Consider the following 25,906-nt stretch of genomic DNA (forward strand, 5'->3'; position numbering starts at 1 on the left):
ACGATGCCACTGTCTTCCCACAGGTAAAAATAATACCAATACAAAACCCTGATACTAGCAATGAGGCGTTTACATCAGTGGTTCTCAACCGGTTTGAAGTTCTGGAACACTAGCAGTGTTTCTCCGGGGAACTAGGGGTCCTTCAGGGGGTTCCAGGGGTCCCCATCTAAATTATCGATAGTTAGGAACCAAATGGACCCTTGCCGTTATGTAACTCAGAGAGAGTACAAATGGAACGGGTCCATTTGGTTCCATTTGTAGACTCTCTGAGTTATGGGGGTCCTTGGCCTGGTCCATACCAAACTGGGGATCCTTGAAATTAAGCATTTTGAGAATCACTGCACTATATTTCAAACAATCCTCAAGGACCACCCCATCCCTCCTCCTTAATATTTAAAAAGGCATAAAACAATCATTTCTATAAAAAAAACATTCTGAGTATTTAACATGAATGATCTTAAAAAGAAAAGCTCACATCATGCCATCGTTGATGTAGTTCTTTTTTTTAATGTGTGTTCTAGCTTCTCCAGTCTGCCTCAGAGGCCTATCGTTGCATGGACACCTTCCGTGGGAAACATAACAACATCCTTTACATAATCTGCCACAATCCAATGAGCCAAGAACGCCAGTGCAAGGAATTCTGGGATATGGCCCTTCACACTGACGTCGGGTTCAGGTGAGCAACTTTACTTCAGGGCCTCTGAGGGAATGGAATTCGGTTCAACCATACAAGCTCTGTTTTGTGCAGGGCCGGCGTGTCCATACAGGCGACCTAGGCGGCCGCCTAGAGCGGCAGTTTGGAGAGGCGGAAAAGTCGGGAAAAAAAAAATAATGATAATAAATCGGTAAAATCAGGGGGGGGGGGCATCAGAGGAATCTCGCCTAGAGCGCTGATCAGCCTAGAACCGGCCCTGGTTTTGTGGTGTGTTAATGTAAAATATTTGTACTTAATTTTTTTAAGATGCCTCTTCATTCACTGACAGGAAGTACCTGGAACACGTTGCAGATGCCATATCTGATTGGACGAGACAGGAGGAAGCAAAGAGAGAGACGGAGCAACCCAGACAGCTCAGCCCCGCTGAGTCAGTAAAAGGTACTGTACACACACCCACTGGAGGATACCATGTCTTTCAGGGGTGGAAAAAGTACTACATTTTCTACTAGTAAAACATACTGTATTCTGTCCACATCTTTCAAAAATAGCAGATGGCGTTGTAATCTCGTAGATCTGCTACTGTATTTGTGAATAGACCAAGTTTAAAATAGGGCTTAATTGGTTAATGTATGTTAATAATAATCTAGTGAATCTGAGTCAGTTAAAGGTACACAAAGCCACTAGCAGAGAAGACCGACAACTAATGCTTTATGAATTTGTTGTCTGTGTGTCTTCCCATGTGTGTCTTTGTGTGTATGTGTGTGTTTCTCTCTCTGTGTGTGTGTGTGTGTGTGTGTGTGTGTGTGTGTGTGTGTGTGTGTGTGTGTGTGTGTGTGTGTGTGTGTGTGTGTGTGTGTGTGTGTGTATCCACAGCTGATGATGCTGAAACACGTGAAGCTGCCCTTGAATCTTTCATTAGAAAAGGCTCCCTCAAAGTCAGTACACACGCACACACACACACACACACACACACACACACACACACACACACACACACACACACACACACACACACACACACACACACACACACACACACACACACACACACACACACACACACACACTGGACCAGACAAAGTTAAATAGACCATGCTGAGAAGTAATAGCTGCCATGTGAAGGTCAAATGTGACAATCTATAGTGTGTGTGTGTGTGTGTGTGTGTGTGTGTGTGTGTGTGTGTGTGTGTGTGTGTGTGTGTGTGTGTGTGTGTGTGTGTGTGTGTGTGTGCGTGTGCGTGTTGTTTGAAGGCGTGGAAGATGGAGCAGGAGCAGCTGAAAGAAGAGGAGCTGGCCAAGAAGTCCAAGAAAGACAACACAGGTGGACGCAAAACACCAAAGGTGAAGGACGGCTCTGCCAAGGACAAGAAAGATGACAAGAAAGATGACAAGAAAGACGACAAGAAAGACGACAAGAAGGATGACAAGAAAGACAATAAGAAACCCTCGTCCAGTGGCAGGAAGAGCAGGGTAGAGACGGCACGCAGCAACTCCAAGAGCCCTGCAGAATCAGTCATCACCGCCACAGGGCCCTCTATGGAGGACAGACAGGAACTACACCCACCAGAGGAGCCCTTCCATGTGAGAGGCTGATAAATGTATGGTGGTGGCCATGTTGGCTCTGTAATCCGTAACACATTTGATCCTAGTAACGCTTTTAAATTTCATGCCAGTGCTATGAAGGGAATAAGGTCACAAAGTGACCATACAAACCTTTTTGTGTGTACCCATATGTATCCAAAACAACATAGTTGTAAATCAAACATGGCAGTGGTGTGTGTGTGTGTGTGTGTGTGTGCGTGTGTGTGTGTCTGTTGCATAGGGTTTCCTAGGTTACAAAATGGATGGTAAGCTGATCCAGGTGTCAGGGCGGCTGCAGTACCTTTTCCCCTCAGATGGAGGACACATAATCGTGGAGACCATCAGCTACGTCCACGGTACACAGTACACTTCCTAGCAATTCTTTCTCTCTCTCTCTCTCTCTCTCTCTCTCTCTCTAATTCTCTCACTCACTCACACACACACAAACAAACATGAGCGACACACTCAGTCACCAGAGGAGACCCCTCATCTGAAGGCTTAGTCTGTACTACAGATGGTAACACCATGGGACTTTTGTATGCGTGCCCGAATCACCGGTGCACACCATAGCAGATTAGTCCCACTCTGAGAACCCCTCTCTTTCGCACCCTGCTCTTAATTCATGCATACAAAAGCCCGGGAAGATTACCCCACACAGAAACTAGCACGAGAAGATGCACAAAGATTGACAAACATACAGAAATCTAATCTCCAATCAATGTTTTCCATACAGTAAGCTACATACACTTTCTCTCAAACCCAAGTTGCAGTAGACACATGTAAGGGTGCAACAGTTCATTGAACTAATCAATGTAAAAAAAGACATTTCCCCAAAATACTGACAATAGAAAATCTACAAGACATTGCGATGTGATACTGTTGTACAAATATAGTATAAAATAGGGCATAAGTGTAGCCTGACACTCATTTCGTTTCACTCCATTATTCAGTCTGAAAGCCCTCTCAATGCAGCTGATTTCTGAGATGGGGGCGTGGCCAAAGTTTCTTTTTCAAAGACTCTTTGGCGATTGGTTCATACTGGATTATCTCGATCCCGATTCGTCGTACAGATTTTCAACCGAGAAACACCCGCCTTCGACAGCGTCACCAGACCCTGAATGCGAGGCAAATGATTCAGGGGGTGGAGCCAGGCTAGCATAAGTGTTTAATCAGACAAATTATTCAGACAATTTAGTTTATTTATTTCACGTTGATTTGTTGATATAAAACATTTCTAATTATTAAAACACGCTTCTCGGTTATTCAATTCGAAAACAAAATCGATAGAATAATCTCAAAGGAGATGATGGATAGTTTCAGCCCTAGATGAGGCTGGCGTGGTACAGGAGGTGTTTTCCATGGTGAATGTCTTAGCCATGTTTACCCTCCAGGTTCACGTCTGATGAAGGTTGCCGTGAGGAAGGACGGCCATCACTTCTACACGCATGTCAACCGTGTGCCAGTGGAGTCGCTGACAGCTCCTCCTACCCCGCCTGACACCAGGGAATATAAAGACCCAACCAAAGACCTTAAGGATTCTAAAGGTACTCAAAATAAAGAACCGAAAGACCCAGAGGACCACCCTAGGTCTTCCAAGTCCATAGGTTCCCTAACTTCCCTCCCTATATGAATGCCTATGAATGACTTTTTTCATTTGTCATTATTAACTATTACTACTTGTTGTGTAATACTTGCTGTACTATTACGACTACTGCTATGATGACTACTGTTACTACAACAATAATGGATCCATTTTAACATAGGAAAGTATATAGATAGTGATCCAAAATTACATTAATAAACACATGGATCAATGCAATTATACGGCACCAATAACAAGGACATATTTATTAACCTTGATGACCTATGTGTGTGTGTGTGTGTGTGTGCGTGTATGTATGTGTGCGCGTGTGTATGTGTGTTTGTGTGTGTGTGTGTGTCTGTGACAGTGGCCAAGATAGTGAAACATGGTTCCTTCTCAGCTGTGTTGGACAATGGAGTCCGCCTTTCATACAGTTACTACGGACCCACCGGACAATACACAGGTGCCACATGACATTATGCTACCTTTGCTTTTTAATTGTTTTTATTTATTTTTATTTTTATAATTTCAGAATTGTTGTTTTTACTTTTTCAAATGATTTAAGGTGTTTCAAATGTTTTATTTTAGTTATAGAGGGCAATTATAATGTATTAAGGCATATTTGGCTTATTAGCCAGGGATCCTTTTAATTCATGGTTCATGTAAGCGTACAGTGAGTGATGGTTCTATGTGGTGATGTTCCAGGGAGTCCTCGAGTTCCAGAGGAGGAGGACGTCCCAGAGACTGTATGCAATCCTCCAGTCTCTCCTCCAGCCCCACTCCCTTCTTCTAACCACTGCCCCAAACCACTGGACCCATCTCCATCTCCCACCCAGGCCCAGGACCCAGTTGGCCACACCAGATCTCAGGAGGACACACAGGTGCTGACAACAGATGCAGACAACAGACAAACCACAAACAAAGCATGTGTGCGCTGTACACAGGGCTCAATGATCAAGAGGAATCAAGAGGCTGCCATGATTCTTTGTTGTAACAACAGATACTGGTTTTAATTCTAAAGCTCAGTGGCATATGGGTTTTTTGGCATGTGTGTGTGTGTGTGTGTGTGTGTGTGTGTGTGTGTGTGTGTGTGTGTGTGTGTGTGTGTGTGTGTGTGTGTGTGTGTGTGTGTGTGTGTGTGTGTGTGTGTAGGCTCATTTGTGTGACACTCAGCAGAATGTGTCGCCATTGCCGTTCAAGAGCCTCAACCTGTCTGTCCCCAATGGCCTGTTGGTGACGTTCTTCACAGAAGAACCACAGGGTCAGTGGCACAACACACACTATGTATCGTTCCATCTTTCTATCGTCTTTGCGAGGTTTGGAACATCTCAAAAGGAAATGAAAGGGCATGAAAGAGGCCATTTCAAGATTTGGTCTGGGTTGGATGTTTAATTATGAGTGCTTGAGGTAAAGGAATTGTCTTCACAAGTATTATTATAGAACTGTCTTTGTGCAACTAGAACTCCTGCATGCCTCTGAATGTGTGTGTGTGTGTGTGTTTACAGGCGATGGGGCCGTGATGGTGAGACAGAGTTTTCCTTCCCACGGTTCTGGGGTCACAGGGGCGCTCCAGGACCCGTCCCTGTCTAGAGAAATGTCCCGGGTCATCACCATTCAGGGAGCTGTGGTTAGATACATGAGGGACGGATCCACAGAGGTATATGCACGGGTGCACACACACACACACACACACACACACACACACACACACACACACACACACACACACACACACACACACACACACACACACACACACACACACACACACACACACACACACACACACACACACACACACACACACACACACACAAGTTATCCAATTGACCCCATACCGTGGGTGACATAAGAGCCAATTGACACCATGCCATAGGTGACACTGTCATTTTTTAATAACCGCCTTTAGAGTCTACAAATGTGGACACACTCAAACATGTACAAAAATCGTTGAAGCAGTGCCTCTGTGTGTAGGTTTTGTTTGCGGATGGCTCTGTCAGTTTCAGCCCCGACTCTGGTCCTGTGTGGGTGCATGACTCCGAAGTGGAAGACGAAATGACATCCATATTAGACGTTAAAGAAACCCAGGACAACAAGAAAGGTTAGACTGCAACACTACCCAATGCAATTCACTGTTTCCTCTGTGTTAGAAGTGAACCACTGTTGTGCTGACTGGGACAGAATTCACACATGTTGGTTGCCATGCTAGGGTTAGATTTACTGGAGGGGTGTGGGGGGAATCCATGACTCTGCTTTGGATCTCCCAGTCATTCATTTTTATATCGCTGGTGAGGCTATGTTTTATCCCTGCTTCAGCACACTGAATTACTGTTATGACCCTGGCAAAGGGGTACCAGAACCACAACGAAGGAACAAGGGGAGACGCAGTTGAAGACCAAAAGTGATTATTTATTAATCAAAAGCAAACAAACAAAAACTGAACTGATGGGATATGAGAATCATTAATGTAATGCATATGCGCATGACTCTACCGTGTGGTGTGTCTAAAAGGTGCTGCATAAAGTGTTGGAAGAAGTGCACGGTAGGTGAGTAGAAACAAACTCAAAAGGGACTAGGCAGGGCTTTGAAGGGAATTGAACCCTGTTGCCATGGATCCCTCCTGTTGCTGTGTAAGCGGTCCAACTATGTCCACATGATCAAAATAGTTTCCCTGGGCTGGCCTAACTGTGGTGAAATGTCATCGTCACGAAGGTGGTATACACAGATTCATTATGAGGTTACAATATCTACCGTTCCTAACCGACCTGCCTACCTAACGACCAGCCGTTCACTGCCATCGACAATGGAAACAGCCCTTCCAACAAGCTAGTATTGTGGGATCCAACAAACGGGCATCGATCAAGAGGATGTCCCACACCTTATCTGAGGTTCCAGGATGAGGCCATAAAGTCTCTGCAACACACAAAACAACCAAGATGCCATTCATTTCAAACTGCAGTGTGTACGCTTAGAATGTGTCGGGTTATGTGTGTGTGCGCCGCGGTTCATTCTTTTCTGTTTCTGAAGGCATATGTACTGTGTGTGTGTGTGTGTGTGTGTGTGTGTGTGTGTGTGTGTGTGTGTGTGTGTGTGTGTGTGTGTGTGTGTGTGTGTGTGTGTGTGTGTGTGTGTGTGTGTGTGTGTGTGTGTGTGTGTGTGTGTGTGTGTGTGTGTGTGTGTGTGTGTGTGTGTGTGCGTGCGTGCGTGCGTGTGTAGGCAAAGCCACCAAGAAGGATGTTGAGCCAGAGTTGGTCCCCACTCCTCAGAGAGGATGCTGGGTAACCACCACGCCCTCCGGAGAACGCATCTCCACTGTGGGTAACACGCACAAGGTCATGCCCACCGACCCTGCTCTCACCTACCATGCTACGGACCCCTTAACCCAGGCGGTGAGTGTCACTCTTAGCCCCCTCATATTATCCCTCTCCATCAGTTGGTTCCCAACGCTTTTCTGGATCAGGGCCCACTTTACAATTTCGAATGTGTTCGTGGCCCACCCATCTGACCACTTAAGTGGTCAGATGGGTGGGCCACGTACATTTTCCCGAGCACATTTATTTTAATGATCAATCAATCGATTGTGTTCCAGCTTGTATCAATGGAACATAGTATAATTTGCTATTTATCAGTATCACAATGAAAACTAGTTTTTCAAGGTTTTAAAGAAGAAATACCACAAAGTTTTGTTTTAAATTCATGAGGGAATGTTCACCTATTTTGGTGGAATGTTTGTTATAATGACGTGCCCAGAATAGGTATACTAGGGTTCAAGTGGTTAAAATCAAGAAAATGAGAGAAGTATTCAAAAAACATGTAGGAAGCAATCTGGTAACCCATTCGGTTAAAAAAATAAGAAGAAATATAGCTGCAAGCAGCGATAATACGGGGCCAGTGAATAGAGAGAGAGAGACATGGAAATGGAATAGATTGAAGAGAGAGAGAGTGACATGGAAACAATAGATTGATGAGAGAGAGAGATGGAAACATAATGGTTTGATTGGACATCTCAACCTATTGCCATTAACAGGATTCGAACTCTCAACCTTCAGACTAATAGGCTGCAACACTACCTATAGTGCTATAGCTTTGTCCAGGCTGATATTGTCTGTTGAAGATCATAAACTCTTGCCTTATTTCATGAACCAAGCCCCTGTTTCACTAACACTAAGATCACTCGTTCACAAACCATTTACCAATGAAGAAATTGTACCAAACCATGAAAAGTTGTGAGATTGTAGATCAGCTATTTTCAGAATGAAGTATGTCATACGTTGAAAAAACGTACTCTCAAATAAGCATTTCAGGTTATCTTTACCATTTGCACATGTATTCATTGATACAGTCATGTTGTTTGCAATTCAACTTAAATTAAGTCTGCATCAAGTGAGGCTTGAACTGGCGACCTTGAGATTGTGAGGCATTCATTTAAGGGAGACGCCATTGGCCCAAAGCATTTCAGGTTATCTTTACCATTTGCACTTGTATTCATTGATACAGTCATGTTGTTTGCAATTCAACTTAAATTAAGTCTGCATCAAGTGAGGCTTGAACTGGCGACCTTGAGATTGTGAGGCATTCATTTAAGGGAGAGGCCATTGGCCCAACAGACAAGTAACTGTGAAAAAGGAGATCACACAGATGATACAGTTTCACGCAAATAGCTGAAAAAATCCTGGGTTTAAGTGTTTTTCAAACTGCTCAAAATTGCGGACAATCTAAGGGCGGAGCTTACTGGTCAAAGCGATAGATGTGTTCCTCATGAGTCAAGGCACAAGTGTAAGCAAGTTTTACGACTTTCGGCCAAACGAGGCATGACTTATGCCTGTTTAAAGTTTGCATTTTCAAAAAATTGCTATAGCGCCCACCTTTGGCCAATTGGAGTGAGATTGGTTTCAGTGATATTTGGAATGACTCTCTACATTACTGCAACATTTCAAAGAAATGTGAGTCTTTTATGTATGTGTTAGGGGCAGATGAATAATTTTCATGAAACTGCAATAGTTAAAATCTATCTCCTCCTGGGATTTTTGAGCAATCTGCACGAAACATGTAACACTTGAACTTTGGAACACTGCCTACAAAAATTTCCAACGGATTTTCCATAAGTGAAAAAATGCAGAAGTTAGGAGCCAATGACTGTTTTTCATATAATTCAAAATGGTGGGCGATCTAAAGGTCAGAGGTCAAAAGTCAGACCACGAAAGTTATCGGGCATGAAGAGACGCATGTGTGTATCGAAGTTTCATGGTTGTAGGTCAAACAGGGCATGAGTTGTACCTGTTCAAAGTTGGCACTTTCAATTGAGTGCTATAGCGCCACCCTTTGACGAATGAGTGTGAGAATCATTTCTTGGTAGTTTTTCATGAGCATCTACCATATGGGCGAGTTTCGTAAAAAGCGTATGCACGGTTAAGCCAGAACTGGCAAAAACAAGTATTTTTCAAACTGCTCAAAATTGCGGAAAATCTAAGGGCGGAGCTTAATGGTCAAATCGATACGTGTGTTCCTCATGAGTCAAGGCACATGTGTAAGCAAGTTTCACGACTTTCGGCCAAACGAGGCATGACTTATGCCTGTTTAAAGTCTGCCTTTTCAAAAAATTGCTATAGCGCCCCCTTTTGGCCAATTGGAGTAAGATTGGTTTCAGTGATATTTGGAATGACCCTCTACATTTCTGCAAAGTTTCAAAGAAATGTGAGTCTGCATGTATGTTTTAGGCACAGATGAATAATTTTCATAAAACTGTAATAGTTAAAATCTATCTCCTCCTGGGATTTTTGAGCAATCTGCACGAAACGTTTCACACTTGAACTTTGGACCACTTTCTACACAAATTTCCAACGGATTTTCCATAAGTGAAAAAATGCAGAAGTTAGGAGCCAATGACTGTTTTTCATATAATTCAAAATGGTGGGAGATCTAAAGGTCAGAGGTCAAAAGTCAGAGTGTGAAAGTTGTTCAGCATGAGGAGACGCATATGTGTATCCAAGTTTCATGGCTGTAGGTCAAACAGGGCATGAGTTGTACCTGTTCAAAGTTGCCATTTTCAATTGAGTGCTATAGCGCCACCTTTGGACGAAAGATTGTGAGAATTATTTCTTGATTGTTTTTCATGGCCATCTACCATATGGCCGAGTTTCGTAAAAAGCGACTGCACGGTTCAGCCAGAACTGCGAAAAGTGGCAGAAGAAGAAGAAGAAGAAGAAGTGACAGAATAATGCGAATAACAATACGTGTCCAGAGCAGAGCTCTGGCCCCGTAAAAAGTAGTTTTTGAGGGCACAACCTCCTTTTTTGTGTAAGACAGGAACTCGGCTTTGGCTCCTCCCCTTTCTTAGCCCACCGAGGTGCTTCTGTGTTTATTCCTACTAACAAACAACAACATTACATGTTTAAGGCAGTAGTGCTGACAGATTCTGCTTGAGAGATTATATAGGACGTAAAGTAAGAGTAAAATATAGCTGCAAGCAGCGATAATACGGGGACAGTGAATAGAGAGAGAGAGAGAGACATGGAAACGGAATAGATTGAAGAGAGAGAGAGTGACATGGAAACAATAGATTGATGAGAGAGAGAGATGGAAACATAATGGTTTGATTGGACATCTCAACCTACTGCCATTAACAGGATTCGAACTCTCAACCTTCAGACTAATAGGCTGCAACACTACCTATAGTGCTATAGCTTTGTCCAGGCTGATATTGTCTGTTGAAGATCATAAACTCTTGCCTTCTTTCATGAACCAAGCCCCTGTTTCACTAACACTAAGATCACTCGTTCACAAGCCATTTACCAATGAAGAAATTGTACATCTCCTCAGAACCAAAACCATGAAAAGTTGTGAGATTGTAGATCAGCTATTTTCAGAATGAAGTATGTCATACGTAAAAAACGTACTCTCAAATAAGCATTTCAGGTTATCTTTACCATTTGCACATGTATTCATTGATACAGTCATGTTGTTTGCAATTCAACTTAAATTAAGTCTACATCAAGTGAGGCTTGAACTGGCGACCTTGAGATTGTGAGGCATTCATTTAAGGGAGACGCCATTGGCCCAACAGACAAGTAACTGTGAAAAAGGAGATCACACAGATGATGCAGTTTCACGCAAATAGCTGAAAAATCCTGGGTTTAAGTGTTTTTCAAACTGCTCAAAATTGCGGACAATCTAAGGGCGGAGCTTAATGGTCAAATCGATACGTGTGTTCCTCATGAGTCAAGGCACATGTGTAAGCAAGTTTCACGACTTTCGGCCAAACGAGGCATGACTTATGCCTGTTTAAAGTTTGCATTTTCAAAAAATTGCTATAGCGCCCCCTTTTGGCCAATTGGAGTAAGATTGGTTTCAGTGATATTTGGAATGACCCTGTACATTTCTGCAAAGTTTCAAAGAAATGTGAGTCTGCATGTATGTTTTAGGCACAGATGAATAATTTTCATAAAACTGTAATAGTTAAAATCTATCTCCTCCTGGGATTTTTGAGCAATCTGCACGAAACGTTTACCACTTGAACTTTGGACCTCTGCCTACAAAAATTTCCAACGGATTTTCCATAAGTGAAAAAATGCAGAAGTTAGGAGCCAATGACTGTTTTTCATATAATTCAAAATGGTGGGAGATCTAAAGGTCAGAGGTCAAAAGTCAGACCACGAAAGTTGTCGGGCATGAAGAGACGCATGTGTGTATCGAAGTTTCATGGTTGTAGGTCAAACAGGGCATGAGTTGTACCTGTTCAAAGTTGGCACTTTCAATTGAGTGCTATAGCGCCACCCTTTGACGAATGAGTGTGAGAATTATTTCTTGGTAGTTTTTCATGAGCATCTACCATATGGCCGAGTTTCGTAAAAAGCGTATGCACGGTTAAGCCAGAACTGGCAAAAACAAGTATTTTTCAAACTGCTCAAAATTGCGGAAAATCTAAGGGCGGAGCTTAATGGTCAAATCGATACGTGTGTTCCTCATGAGTCAAGGCACATGTGTAAGCAAGTTTCACGACTTTCGGCCAAACGAGGCATGACTTATGCCTGTTTAAAGTCTGCCTTTTCAAAAAATTGCTATAGCGCCCCCTTTTGGCCAATTGGAGTAAGATTGGTTTCAGTGATATTTGGAATGACCCTGTACATTTCTGCAAAGTTTCAAAGAAATAGGCACAGATGAATAATTTTCTTTAAACTGTAATAGTTAAAATCTATCTCCTCCTGGGATTTTTGAGCAATCTGCACGAAACGTTTAGCACTTGAACCTTGGACCACTGCCTACAAAAATTTCCAACGGATTTTCCATAAGTGAAAAAATGCAGAAGTTAGGAGCCAATGACTGTTTTTCATATAATTCAAAATGGTGGGAGATCTAAAGGTCAGAGGTCAAAAGTCAGAGGGTGAAAGTTGTTCAGCATGAGGAGACGCATATGTGTATCCAAGTTTCATGGCTGTAGGTCAAACAGGGCATGAGTTGTACCTGGTCAAAGTTGGCATTTTCAATTGAGTGCTATTGCGCCACCTTTGGACGAAAGATTGTGAGAATTATTTTTTGATCGTTTTTCATGACCATCTACCATATGGCCGAGTTTCGTAAAAAGCGACAGCGCGGTTCAGCCAGAACTGCGAAAAGTGGCAGAAGAAGAAGAAGTGACAGAATACTGCCAATAACGATACGTGTACAGAGCAGAGCTCTGTCCCCGTAATAATTACAAGTGAAATGCACCTCATGCATCTTGTTCTGTTCAACCTGATTGGTCTATCTTAGGGACCATTATGCACCTTATCATGGGGGGGAAAGGGAGAGGAACTAGTACAGAGTACAGACCCCTGGGGGACGACGTATATACTGTATTGTTTAAGTGGTTAAAGAATGTATTCATTAATGGAATTTGAAAATCTTGAAAGTGACCTTGCCAACCCTGTGTCCAAATCATGCCAGGTGATGTTGACCCGAGAGGATCAAGTGGTGTCCGTTTTGGACAAAGATGGAACCGTGACGGTGGACCATGCAGACGGAACCAGAATCACCAGCCTCTACCAGGACAGCCTGCCCCCTCGCCCCTCCCACACACTGCTGCGCACAGGTGACTGGCACATGCACGCCCATACACACACATGCACACTCTGCTACGCACCGGACGGTGTCCCACATATCTGAATGCCAAAATGCTACCACGTACACATTAGGGCTGGGCAATTATATTATATATAATATAATTGCTCATGTTCCTTGAACCTTGTAGGTTAATCGAATAGTTGAGAAGCAGGCTTTTTTTCTTATTTTTTTTTTCTTTTTCGAATCAACATGAAAAATGTTTAGATTATTTTTTAATAATCGACTACATCGATTAGTCTTATTATCCACCTTGTTGTTTTGAAATTGTGAAAACAACCGATCTACAATGTTATGTTCATGTAATAACTGTGTTTTATTTTATGTTCATGTAATAACTGTGCTTCGGGGGTTTGTGATCTCAGATTCTGTGTCATGCTTGCACAGATAATCTGTAGTATCACAGGTGCAGAGTCACACCGCCAATCTGAATGCATTGAATGGTTAATCCTGAGCTGAAGTGTCTAACTGAACTGTGTATATTTTGAATAATCGTTCATTAATCGTAATTGAGACAAACGTTTAAAATAATCGTGAAGTGAACTGAAGTCATATCACTCTAATCACCCTGATACACAGACACATGGAACACACATTGATACACCCACACTCTGAGACATGTTACATGCACACTGCCTTACTTACTTTCAACTCTCTCACTTGACCTGCCTTCTATGCTTTACCCAGGGGAGTGGCCTGAGAGTGGGTGCATGAAATCAAACTCTGATTCGTGCACATATGAGCACCCCGAGAGAGCGTGCGTCACACGCCGCGCACAGAGCGTGTGCGAGGACGGCAAGGGGAGCACGTGGGACGCAGAGAGGGCTGTAAGCGTGCCGTGCGACAGCGGAGAGGACACCGGCAGGACGACCAGCGGCAGGAACGCACGTGGCCCCGAGGGCACTCCGCGCGCTACTGAGTCGAGCGTGTGTGAGAACAGCGAGGAAGAAGGGGAGCTCGCTGGTCGAAGCGTGCACGGGAACGATGAGGAGGAGGGCGCCTTTGCCAGTGAGACGGAGTGTGAAAGCGGCGAGGCGAGCGCGGCGACCGGTAGGGAGCGCGTGCTGATGGTGGAGAGAGAGGGCTGTGCCACGGTGGTCATGTACCCGGAGAGACGCACGGCGCACGTCTTCCTAGTGGATGGGACAGTCGCCACGGCAAACCATCACGGGGCCTATCAGGTGGGTTGGATGGCACCGGGTCCAGACCGGGCAAATTACTCTTTTCAACTACAAGTGAATTGTGTCGTGCCTTGTAAAGTATTTCACGGGTTCTGGTTTGTTTCCATGTACCATGGCTCGGTTTCTGATAGATAAGAGAGCCTACACAACCTAGTTTTTAGACACCATAGTCTGGACTTCCTTTATTTAGTTGCCAACATGAAATACGAATGAAACACACGTTTCTGTATGTGTGTTCCAGGTGTTTGAAACAGATATGATTCTGTATGTGTGTTCCATGGTGTTTGAAACAGATATGTTTCTGTCTGTGTGTGTGTGTGTGTGTGTGTGTGTGTGTGTGTGTGTATGTGTATGTGTGTGTGTGTGTGTGTGTGTGTGTGTGTGTGTGTGTGTGTGTGTGTGTGTGTGTGTGTGTGTGTGTGTGTGTGTGTGTGTGTGTGTGTGTGTGTGTGTGTGTGCGTGCGTGCGTGCGTGCGTGCGTGCGTGCGTGCGTGCGTGCGTGCGTGCGTGCGTGCGTGCGAGCGAGCGTCTGCACATAAACAGAGCTGCTACCTGTAAACACAATTTAATTCTGAGGCTTTTTTTGTTTACTATTTAAATAGTTTTGAGAAAAATGCTGCTAAATTGTTCCAAAAGTGACTGCAAAAGATTGCTGCTATCCGTTTCAAAAGGCTTTATACCCCCCTGTATGTATAACTTTCCCCGTTTTCTTAAATTGTTTAAATTATATTTTGACACTTGCTTTGGCAATGTAAACATGTTATGTTTTCTCATGCGAATAAAGCTCCTTTGAATTGAAATAGAAAATGGAATTGTGTGATGCAGGTGTTTCCCTCCAGTGCGGGCCTGCTTCAGATCCAGGAGAACGGGACCAGTGTGTACTCGTCCCACCCCACCCTGACCCCCAGCCCAGAGAGTGGAACCCCACAGAGCCAACCAGGAAGCTATGCCATGAGTCACACGGGCCTGGTGGCCTGTGAGGTCATAGATCCTGACGGCAACCACTTCCAGGTCAGTTAATCATTTTGATCGTTGCTCGCTCTGTGCATAAGCCTTTTTAGGAGACCGGAAATCAGGTTGTTGAGTCTATTATTTCCAATGTGAACGTGAACACAACTTCTGAACGATTCATTTTTTTCTCCACAGTTTTGTTTATTCAGGATTTCAGGGCATACATTAAATATTTTCATTTTGTGTGAAATGCCCCCATAGGACAGAAGACAATAGCAATTATATATTGACATGCAAATGCTAATACCAATATAATAACAGGACATGAAGTAAACACAAAAATATGTAGATTGATTTAGTATCAAAAGTGTCAATATTCTGAACGATTCTTTATCCCCATGGTCACTGAACTAAATATTAAACCCGATCGTCACAAGCCACACAATCTTCCCGAGATTTTCATACTAAAATGGCTTTTTTCAGAGAGACTAATCAGGAGAACATCTATACTTTATTATCGACCTTTCTCTGTCCCAGCAACACACTCTTGTGGGATCTAGCATCAGTAAATCTCGGACGTTCGCAAGATCAGACGACGGCACGACGCCCTATAGAGACCAATTGTGTACCATTTCGCCTATAGTGGCTCCAATTGGGATGGCATCTTTAATTGAATATCTTTGGCATAATTCCCATGCAGTTCTGCAGAAGGTGGCATGGAAATATTTAAAATGTTTGGAGAATGTTGAATTATTTTGAAAATTTTAACATAAATCTTCTCTTCTGGGGGTCCCTGGCACAAAGCCTTTTCAAATGGGGGTCCGCGGGTCAATACGTGTCATTTTGGGGGTCCTTGACATAAAGAAGTTTGAGAACCAGTTACTTAAGTGACGATCACACCAAGAGACACGCTGCCACAGGCTCATATTTACTTTCGCTTCGGAATATGGGGGCTGCGTCGACAGAAATCATTTTGTGAGCTGTACTTGGCACTCTTGGTTAAATGCAATTGTGACTCCGCTCCTTGTGCTGTAAAGTTGAGCATATTTTAACTTTTACAGTATGTGTCAGGTGCGCCATCCATAGGAAACCAATAGTTTTGTTGGCGATATATTTCACTTTTTTCTTTTATATTTTGGGGGATTTCTTTTTGCCTTGACAGTGATAGTGGAGAGTGACAGGAAATGCAGAGAAAGAGTACGGGAAGATATTCAGCAAACTTGGGACTCGCTGATCACAGCATTGTGCCCATCTGCTATGTGCCCCAACCATTGGGTCGCCAGGCGGCCAATTTCTAGCGACGAATGTCAGAGTGATCGCCCCCCTTAACTAGCCAACTGTTAAAAGGCTTTTACTGCTAATGGAAAATTCAAATAAGTTATTTATAAGTTGTGTGTGTGTGCGTGTGCGTGTGCGTGTGCTTGTGCGTGTGCGTGTGCGTGTGCGTGTGCGTGTGCGTGTGCGTGTGTGTGTGCGTGTGTGCGTGTGTGCGTGTGTGCGCGTGCGCGTGCGTGCGTGTGTGTGCGTGTGTGGTAGGTGAGTGAAGATGGACAGACATCAGCAGTGATCTCCAGTCCTGTTGAAAGCACATGGGAGCTGGAGGAGGAAGACAGTGAAAAAGAGGAAGAGGATGGAGAGATGGCCCAACTGCATGTGAATCATGGAGAACAGTGTCCCAGGTGGGCCTCCGTACTGTGCATCACTTACATGGAGGTGGTGTAGGAGTTCACGAATGGTCACACTGACCACTACTGGGTGCTCTGGGGATGTGCAGCAATCTCCTCTCACTGAATATTATTTTGAACATTAGAGCAGTGTTTCTCAAAGTGGGGTCATGGGACCCCCCATGGGTCCTTGAGGGGTTCCAGGAGGTCCCCAGCTAAATTTGTTATATCATATAGCATACAAGTCTGTTTATCCACTTTAACCCTATTTTATACTTGAAAAACATTATATACAGAAAAATCTTGAACATTTGCGCATTTCTTTAAGATTTTGAAACATTTCAAAACACAACATCTTCTCTTATCGGTGTCTCCGGCACAAAATCTTTTCAGATGGGGACCCACAGCTAAATACGTTTCAATTTGGGGGACCTTGACATGAAAGTGTTTGAGAAACACTGTGTTAGAAGAAGATCAGACCAGAGAAGTATATTCTTGTCCTTGTCTTCCAGGTTGTTCCTGGTCCATGAGGATGGCTCAGGCACAGAGTTCCTCAGTTCTCACAGTGTGGAGGAGTTTCTGGACCAGGCCTACTCTGATCCTACCGTGGCTCTGCTGAAGGAACCACTGCCTGATGCACACGGTACAATCTTTGGATTCTCTATATCAGTAGTTCTCAAACTATTTCGTGCCCCAAATTGATATATATATTTGGCCGCAGACACCCATCTGAAATGTGTTGTGCCAGGTACCGCCAGAAGCAATGTTTTGAGTTAAAAATAGCAGATCTTCAAGCTCATAGCGCGGCACAAAGTGATGCGCTATGAGCTTGTATATCTGCTATTTTTGAATAGCCAAAGTATTAAATATGTGTGGTTAAAATGACGCTATATTAACTACACCCACGACCCCACTTTGAGAACCAATGGTCTATATATCGTTGCTGTCAGGCAGAAACCCTCTTACCTCCATATTTTTCCTTTTCCTTTTTTATGTAAATGAAATGCCCTACTTTGTCATGCTCCAGTGTCACATAAAAGTAGCAAAGGTAGCAGATTTACAAGCTCAAAGCTTGTAGATGCTATTTTTGACATTTTTTGATTTGTCCACCTGGCAGCAACAATATACTGTACTGTATGTATTACTAGCCGCGGCAGGGTTTTGATCTATTTTTACCATAGCAGGCTATTCAGGGAAGTGTGATTCAAACCAAATATAAAATTCTGAACTGAACCTTTACGTCACAGATCACTGTATCCCCAATTTCAGTCAATCAAACCCCATCCAGTGATCCTGTGCATCTATATAACATTCAGTCTTCATTATAACAACTAACATCTTACATAGTCGTGTGTGTGTGTGTGTGTGTGTGTGTGTGTGTGTGTGTGTGTGTGTGTGTGTGTGTGTGTGTGTGTGTGCGTGTGCGTATTACCCAGGTGTGTTCAATATCACCATCCTGAAGCCCAGTCATCAGAGTGTGTGGTCCCAGTGGGTGCTAGGGAAACAGAACCCCGACATCATCCCTGCCAACCTCAGGAACCGCACTTGGCATGACTTCCCAAGAGAAGAGGTACACATGTGTATACACACACGATCCATTCCAATCACCTTTATTTATAGAGCACATTTAAGACAACAGTGTTGAACCAAAGTGCTGTACATTCAGTAACATATACTAAAAATACTACGAGTAAAACAAACCAATAGACACAATAAACAGGGGAAAACACATAGAGGGCCCTATTTTCACCGGTGCATTTCCCATTATCCCTAAACTTCTTTGCCATTTTTTACTATTTTTAAAAACATTTTCAAATAGTTCAGCTAGCCGATCTACATCGACACGTTGTGAGCTTGTAGATTGGCTAGAAATGATTGTAGAAATGGTCCACATGCCCAGAACTAAGCCTAATCACCACTGATAGGCGCAACCTTGAGACTGTGACATGCAGTACTAGGTAATTACCACTAAACAGAGGGCCATCCACCATTGGTTTATTGAGAGCACAGCCCATGTTCACCTCTGTATATATGTCTACCTTGCTTGCTGCCACTTATGACTCTGAGGAAGGTCGAAAGACCGAAACGTCAGTCTATTTTGTTACCTGCACCGTATTAAATAAAAGGCCTAAACTGTCCGTGTTGCTCCAGCGTTTTTCTCTTCTGCTATTAGTATCCCTACACTTGTGACGCACCGGACTGGCCGTTTAAGGCTGAGGCGCAACGGTAGACTAGAATCCCTTTGTTCTTGTAGATTGGCTATTTGAACTATTTGAAAATGTTTTTACAAATAGTAAAAAACTGTTTAGGGATAATGGGTAAGTCTGAATCATCGAAAGCCAAGGAGTACAAGTGAGTTTTCAAACGTGATTTAAACACAAGCATGGTTTGAGACACTCTAACATGGGGTGGAAGATCGTTCCACAGTTTGGGCGCTACAGCAGAAAATGATCTATCCCTCCGGGTCTTCAGCCTTGTTTGTGGGACCTGAAGAAGTGACTGGTCAGTAGACCTCAAGACCCTTGTAGGGTAGAAGCTCTGATATGTCCATGGGTGCCAACCCATTTAAAGACTTAAAAACAAACATTCAAATCTTAAATTGAATCCTGTAACGAACAGGGAGCCAGTGGAGGGAGGCAAGAATCGGGGAGATGTTCGTACTTTCCGTGCCCCTTAAGAGGCGAGCGGCAGTGTTTTGGACTAACTGTACAGGCAGGCTTGGCTAACGGCAACATGAAGTGCATTACAGTAGTCGAGTCGGGTTGAGATAAAAGCATGGATAAGACGTTCAAAATCAAAAAGGGTTACAGCAGACTTGGCTAAAAGCCTCAGCTGATTGAAACTGGATTTAACACACACACTCACACACACACACACGCACACGCACACACACACACACACACACACACACACACACACACACACACACACACACACACACACACACACACACACACACACACACACACACACACACACACACCACTTATCTCTGTATGCCTCTCCTAATCCAGAGGAAGACGCCGGGCCCTCCGTTGGGTTCTGATCTGGGAGTGGGCCTGACGCTGACCGAGAGACCCAGTGTTTCTCCTGCCTCTCTTCATCCCATCCTGAGCTGCCCAGAGGCCCTGGAGCTCAGAGAGCTGATTCAGTACCCATCCGTCACCACGCAGCTCAGACACAAGCTGGATACACGGCTAAAGGTAAATTACACCCATTTATGTTCTAAGCTGTAGTGTGTCGATTGGGATCAGGGATCTCCATGTATGGGCATTAAAGGGACAAGGACTGACAGATACAGAAATCTCCATCCGCGGTGCGACGTTGGTGTGGGGGAGCGTAGCCCCCCACACTTCTAGTTAGTTAAAGTTTGCTTGAGCAAGACTCTGAATAGCTAAAGACTCAGTAACTGACAACTGCTCCTAATAGGTAGGATGGGCTAAATGCTTAGGACAATTTCCAAATGTACTTTGCAGATGAATTTAGCTTCCATTCTGTTGTAAAGTATAGTAAACCAAACCAAAACAAACCGTGTGTTTTGTCTGTAGGAGTGCATGGAGCGTTTCCTACAGAGAGAGCAGCTGTCAGAGGACAGGAACGTCAAAGATCCACGCACAGACGAGGAGAGAGTCCATGCTAGTGACCTGCTCAAACTGGTTCTGGTACGCATGCACTTACGCACGCACGCAAACACGCACACACACACACACACACACAAACACACTGGACAAGTGGAAATGTATTTTTCGATGCACTTAATTAACAAAAGTAATATGTTATTCTTTTATTTTTTAAAGTCACTTCCAGATTCAGAGTGGAAAGGTCATTCATCTGACAAAAGGACTTCAAGTGGGTAACCATTTACTTCAGACTAGTGATTGTACACTGTCTGGTTGGTCAGTGAATTTTGTCAAAAATAGTTGATCTGGTATGATGTGAGATACACTATCATTTAGTGATTATGGTTAAGGTTGGGATTACAATCAAGACCAACAAATGTTGTAATGCAGGTAGGATTACGTGGTACAATTATGTGGTAGTAGGCTGACTGCATATAATCTCATGTGTGTGTGTGTGTATCCACAGTGGACATAGCCAGTCTGTATACCCAAGCAGTCTCAGCTCCAGTTTTGGAGTTAGATATGTCATCAGAAGACAGGTAGGAAAGCAAAAACTGCCATAAAGAAATAAATAATGATAATTATTAGCGTGTATATATAGTAATCATAATATAAATTCAATTTATTTTCTTATTTTTGTAATTCAAATGTTTATTGATTTTTCAAAATGTTACAGAATGTAACTCTGGTACAATGCAGCATATACAACAACATTAGAATACAGCCAAGAAATAAGTAAAAGCACAGCCTAGCAATCCCAATAAAATATTGATTACATAGAGAAGTTCTCATAATCGTCTGAGGATATGGATTAGATTAATTCAATTTCTAAATTATAAATGCAAAGTGAACTCTTCTCCACTACAGTGTTGCAAGTGAGAATCCCAAGAGAAATGAATCCCAGTGGACCAAAAGAATTGCACAACACAGGTAGACCTTGTTGCATTCTTTCCCTTAGTTTATTTTATTTTATTTGTTATGTGTCTTTCATGGGAAAAACGTATTTTTTTAAAATATATATATTCTTTTAACCCATTAAAACCGGAAAGGCATCTGTGTCATTTTAGATTTTAGCCATATTTTATACTTTAGCTATTAAAAAATCGTGAACATTTTTGCAAATCTTTGAATATATGTATATATATATTTCAAGGCGAAAACATTTTACTCAAATCTTTGCTTCTGGGGGTCCCTGGAACAAAATATTTTGAGATGGGGGTTGGCGGCCAAATACACATAATTTTGGGGGTCCTTGACATGAAAAAGTTTGAGAACCACTGATCTAGCAACATAACCTTTTCATAAAACTGTTAGGATTTAGAAAAGGTTTGTAGAATCGGCCTCAGGTCTTAATGGGTTAAAGAATTAGATGGAACTAAAGAAGTAACATTCACATGGTCAACGCACCATCCGTTCTTTCAACTATTTATTGTCTCTTTGGTTAATCACAAAATGTCATCTTCAGTGAGATATGACCAATGTTTTTTTTCCCGAAAAATAGAGGTGGGAGGTCATTTTTGTAATCACTGAAGCCCTATACTGTATACTTCATACGACAAAAAGCAAAAATAGCTGTTCTATACAGTAGGCTCACAATGCACCGCGATGTGACATGTGAGCTGAGCTTATAGATGTGCTATTTTCACTATCTTTGAAAGAAAAAAGAAAAAGACAAAACTTTGAACATTTTTGACAAATTTGCCCGAAATTGGGACGCCAGGGTAAGTGTGGTTAACAAACATTGTTAAATTGTGAGATTATCAAAAATAAAATGTACGTTTGATATGAGATATCAAGTCAGTCTACATTTCCCCTAAAGGAAATGCATGTATTTAATTCAGTCTGACCAGAAGCAGGGATAAAACATATCCTCCCCAATGACCAGAGGGGATTTAAAAGGCAGAGGCATGGAACCCTTCCAGCAAATTGAACCCTGTGTGTAATGGACTTGCACTTTAATCACATTTATTCAGGCACTGATTTAAAACTGCTGATCAACAATTTTCTGAACATCACTGTTTGTGTTGGCGTGCGTGTGTGCGTGTGCATACTGTGTGTGTATCGCAGAGAAGAGCTCTTGGAGGATAAGGCATGTAGAGAAGCTCTGAGGAACAGAATGGTTGTTCCTTATTTTCACCCAGAAAATGCTCCGTTATACCAGGTAAGAACACAATGTGATATTCTGGTTAAAGACCCCTCATGGCTAATATGAAGAAAACAAATAAACGAAAGGTTTGCAGAATCTATAGTGTAAAACTATATTCCACCACTCATGTTTATGTATAAACAAACAACGCAATGAATTTCCTCAGATCAAATCCATAGGAACTGGATTCATGTATAGTCAACCATGTAAAAAACAAAGATGCACTCAAATCTGAAGAAATGTCACATGTAGTATACTCACAGTTTTTTTTGTTGCTAATAATAGAATAGAAATCTGTCCAATTTTACAGACAGACAGACATAATATCTAGATTAGAATATCACCAAATCTGGAAATAGCAGTAATTTTCCACCTATGATATTGTGTCACTGCATAATGAGTGTGAGGGAAACATATTTTCCAGGGTCAGCTTCACTACCAAGCTCCAGACATGAGGAGTGTGTCCATAGAGCTCCCACCGTTTCCAAAGACAGACGACGCAGAGGCCTTCCTGACAGTCGCCCCGCATGAGAACAGTAAAGACATTTACCAGTACTACACCATTAGTTGGAAGCTAGTCAACCAGTAGCGTGTGATGTGATTATTCACCTTTCAAGATTTAATTGAATAGATTCATTCTTTGGTAAAGGTTTCATAATCATTAGAAGAAGGTAACAACAGATCAGAAAAGATATAATGTGATGTGTTGCCTGTGCTCTGCAGCCCAGCGACCCCTGAACCCCACACCCTCTCATGCGGCAAGGTAAAACAAAAAGTACAGTAGTGTACATCCCATAATTTTGTATTTATATATGTTCACAGTCCAAGTGAATGTTAGTTAGAGAGTCATAAGGCCCAAAAACTGCCTTTTAAAGTGGAAAATAATTGTTTTTATTATGAATCTCATTTAAAATACATATCCTTTTGGGTTGGTCCTTGACATGAAAAAAGTTTGAGAACCACCCAAAAACAAACTGTTAGGATTTATTAGAAGACATTTTGTAGAATCCCCAGAAACAAAGATTTCAGTTAAAAACGTTTTTTTTTCTTCTAAGAAAATAGCAGATCTACAAGCTTGTAGCACTATGAGCTTGTATATCTGCTATTTTTGAATAGCCAAATAAATCTTAAAATGACACGTTCCTGCATTGAATGGGTTAAATGTGCTGCTTGGCTGTCTGGCAATCTTCTCTTAGTCATGAAGCAGTGAGTGAAACGCTGCCCATAGGGAGACCCACCAATCCCACCCCTCAGACTGCAGGTTTGTTCTACACAACCCCACTTAATTTTCAACTAATTATAGGCTCAACCAATTAGAGCAGTTAACACAGTCTCTGTGTGTGTGTGTTCATTCCAGGTGACAGCAGCCTGAGAGGCTCGCCAGAGCGTAATAAATCGATCCAGCTGGATGTGACCGGAAGCCCCAGGAAAACTAAAGTCAAAATACCATCCTCTATACTCGGTTCCAAACCCTTTAGCACACCAAACCAAAAGGTACACGCACACGCGCGCACGCACACGCACACGCACACGCACACACACACACACACACACACACACACACACACACACACACACACACACACACACACACACACACACACACACACACACACACACACACAAATGAAAAGGGACTGCAGCCAGTAGAGCTCTTGGCAGAGTCATGGGGAAAAAAACAAGATGTTGCAAGACATTTCTCGTTTCTCTGCATAATATACTAAACTTTATCAGGCTTGTGCGTGCCTGGAATATCTTTATAATGAGGTTGGGGAATAGGCTGCTGGGGATTGATGATTACAGATTAACTAAAGGAGTGTTCAACTGGGACATCACCCTCAAATGCTGCTGTGGGTGAGATTAGTTTGTGAGGGTGTTTATATTAACCACTTGAGTCCTAGTGTACCTTTTCGGTGAACGGATGGAACAAGGAGGGGAACAAACATAGACCCTGGGGGACTCCGATCAACACAATATATGGATATATGTTAAGTGGTTAATTATGGTCAGATTTGATCTTATGTGTAAAGAATTTGTTTCCCTTGAATAAGGAGAGAGTTGGGTTTCCTGGTTAAGGAGGGGGCTAAGCCAAAATCTTTGTACATACTGTGATATTAAACATGATTTTGGTAAAGAAAACTATGTGCAGTATAACTTTTAAAAGACAAAAAGGTCTCTGTTTGCCCACATTATGACTGACACTCCGTTACAATATGTGATCTCAATTAGAAATGTATTTTGTTATGAACTGTCCATATTATCTTGATTTAAGATTAAGTGAAGCAAAACATGTCCACTGTATGAAGCTACAAATATGCTAGCATGGTTGATGAACTTGATGACTTTTATTGATTGATGACTTACAATACAATCTATACAATAGAACAAAATATGTTGTTGTATTGTTCATGCATTCACACACGCGTAAACAAATATCCTTTCGCAGTTCCTTAACAAAGTTGATATAGAGCGGAAATATGAACTTCTGATCCAACACCACATTATGTTCTCACCTTCCTCCTCTCCAGTACTTGTCGCTGGAAGAGCCAGTGAGGAGGAGGTGCCGAACTGTGTCTCTGGGGGGTACGTATCCCATCGCCAGGGGTTTCCAGCTGCTTCCACCCAGCGCTGACTTCGGGACCCTCAGAGAAGGCAGCTCCTATGCCATAACGATGGTGATGAAGAATGTTGGCGTCGACACCTGCAGGTGAGACGAGAGATTGCATGAGAGACTCTATGCATCTACAGGTACATACGTATAATAACAATATGCTGAGGTTGGCAAGGAATATCACTTCAAACAATAGCCATGTTTTGAATGGGGAATATAGGTTGCTGCCTTCAGGAAGCAGTTACAGCGTTCCAAAATACAATAAGGTCAGACTAAAGAAGTCCTTTGTCCATCAGCCGACTTTGAGGCTTAATTTAGAATCTGGCCTGGGGTAAGCTGAGCAGTGGATATTGCTCTTGTCTTTTATTTTGATTTGTTTCTGTGTTTTGTCAAATGTGTGTATTATGTGTTGCATACATGGCTGCTGAGTCGCAAGACAAATTTCAGTGAGAGCTGATAATAAAGTAATATCGTATTGTATGATGCACGGCTCATAAAGAGTATCCGAGACCGTTTCTTCTGCATTCACAAGATGAACCACTTGCACCCTATATAAATTACTTCATTGAACGGGGTCCCCCAGGGGCCTATACTATGCTCCCTCTTTTTCCCCTCTAGACCAAATCCCTTTCTGAAAATAACTGTGTGACACTGTCAGCCTGATGCATTGTGAGCATTGTGATCATGTAGATCTGCTATTTTTGACGGAATGTTTGCCTATTTTTGGCCTATTATGTCATGCCCAGAATAGGGATGCTAGTGTTCAAGTGGTTACGAATCGATTTGACTCGGCTGGCTGCTCTCTTCTGTATGTTCACA

General features: G+C 42.7%; 1 protein-coding gene across 1 annotated transcript in view; it reads left to right on the forward strand.

The window, feature by feature from the left end:
- spag17 (sperm associated antigen 17) overlaps positions 1 to 25,906 on the forward strand; it is a gene marked incomplete at both ends in the record, with an annotated part of 44,284 nt that overhangs the window by 16,719 nt on the left and 1,659 nt on the right. The window contains 30 exons of the mRNA XM_084042315.1: positions 1 to 23; positions 522 to 676; positions 984 to 1,093; positions 1,529 to 1,590; positions 1,907 to 2,236; positions 2,478 to 2,592; positions 3,628 to 3,780; positions 4,186 to 4,281; positions 4,524 to 4,699; positions 4,995 to 5,079; positions 5,324 to 5,475; positions 5,793 to 5,919; positions 7,035 to 7,207; positions 12,741 to 12,885; positions 13,602 to 14,095; positions 14,921 to 15,106; positions 16,583 to 16,725; positions 17,223 to 17,353; positions 18,147 to 18,280; positions 19,725 to 19,913; positions 20,259 to 20,372; positions 20,508 to 20,559; positions 20,797 to 20,869; positions 21,198 to 21,260; positions 22,398 to 22,491; positions 22,901 to 23,012; positions 23,200 to 23,239; positions 23,673 to 23,737; positions 23,834 to 23,970; positions 25,005 to 25,183. The exon at positions 1 to 23 is cut by the window's left edge and continues 82 nt beyond it. Coding sequence (XP_083898441.1) covers positions 1 to 23; positions 522 to 676; positions 984 to 1,093; positions 1,529 to 1,590; positions 1,907 to 2,236; positions 2,478 to 2,592; positions 3,628 to 3,780; positions 4,186 to 4,281; positions 4,524 to 4,699; positions 4,995 to 5,079; positions 5,324 to 5,475; positions 5,793 to 5,919; positions 7,035 to 7,207; positions 12,741 to 12,885; positions 13,602 to 14,095; positions 14,921 to 15,106; positions 16,583 to 16,725; positions 17,223 to 17,353; positions 18,147 to 18,280; positions 19,725 to 19,913; positions 20,259 to 20,372; positions 20,508 to 20,559; positions 20,797 to 20,869; positions 21,198 to 21,260; positions 22,398 to 22,491; positions 22,901 to 23,012; positions 23,200 to 23,239; positions 23,673 to 23,737; positions 23,834 to 23,970; positions 25,005 to 25,183 — 4,108 coding nt within the window. The remainder of the gene's footprint in view (positions 24 to 521; positions 677 to 983; positions 1,094 to 1,528; positions 1,591 to 1,906; positions 2,237 to 2,477; positions 2,593 to 3,627; positions 3,781 to 4,185; positions 4,282 to 4,523; positions 4,700 to 4,994; positions 5,080 to 5,323; positions 5,476 to 5,792; positions 5,920 to 7,034; positions 7,208 to 12,740; positions 12,886 to 13,601; positions 14,096 to 14,920; positions 15,107 to 16,582; positions 16,726 to 17,222; positions 17,354 to 18,146; positions 18,281 to 19,724; positions 19,914 to 20,258; positions 20,373 to 20,507; positions 20,560 to 20,796; positions 20,870 to 21,197; positions 21,261 to 22,397; positions 22,492 to 22,900; positions 23,013 to 23,199; positions 23,240 to 23,672; positions 23,738 to 23,833; positions 23,971 to 25,004; positions 25,184 to 25,906) is intronic.

This window comes from Gymnoscopelus microlampas, assembly GCF_963454915.1.
Source record: "Gymnoscopelus microlampas genome assembly, chromosome: 19".
Taxonomy (NCBI): domain Eukaryota; kingdom Metazoa; phylum Chordata; class Actinopteri; order Myctophiformes; family Myctophidae; genus Gymnoscopelus; species Gymnoscopelus microlampas.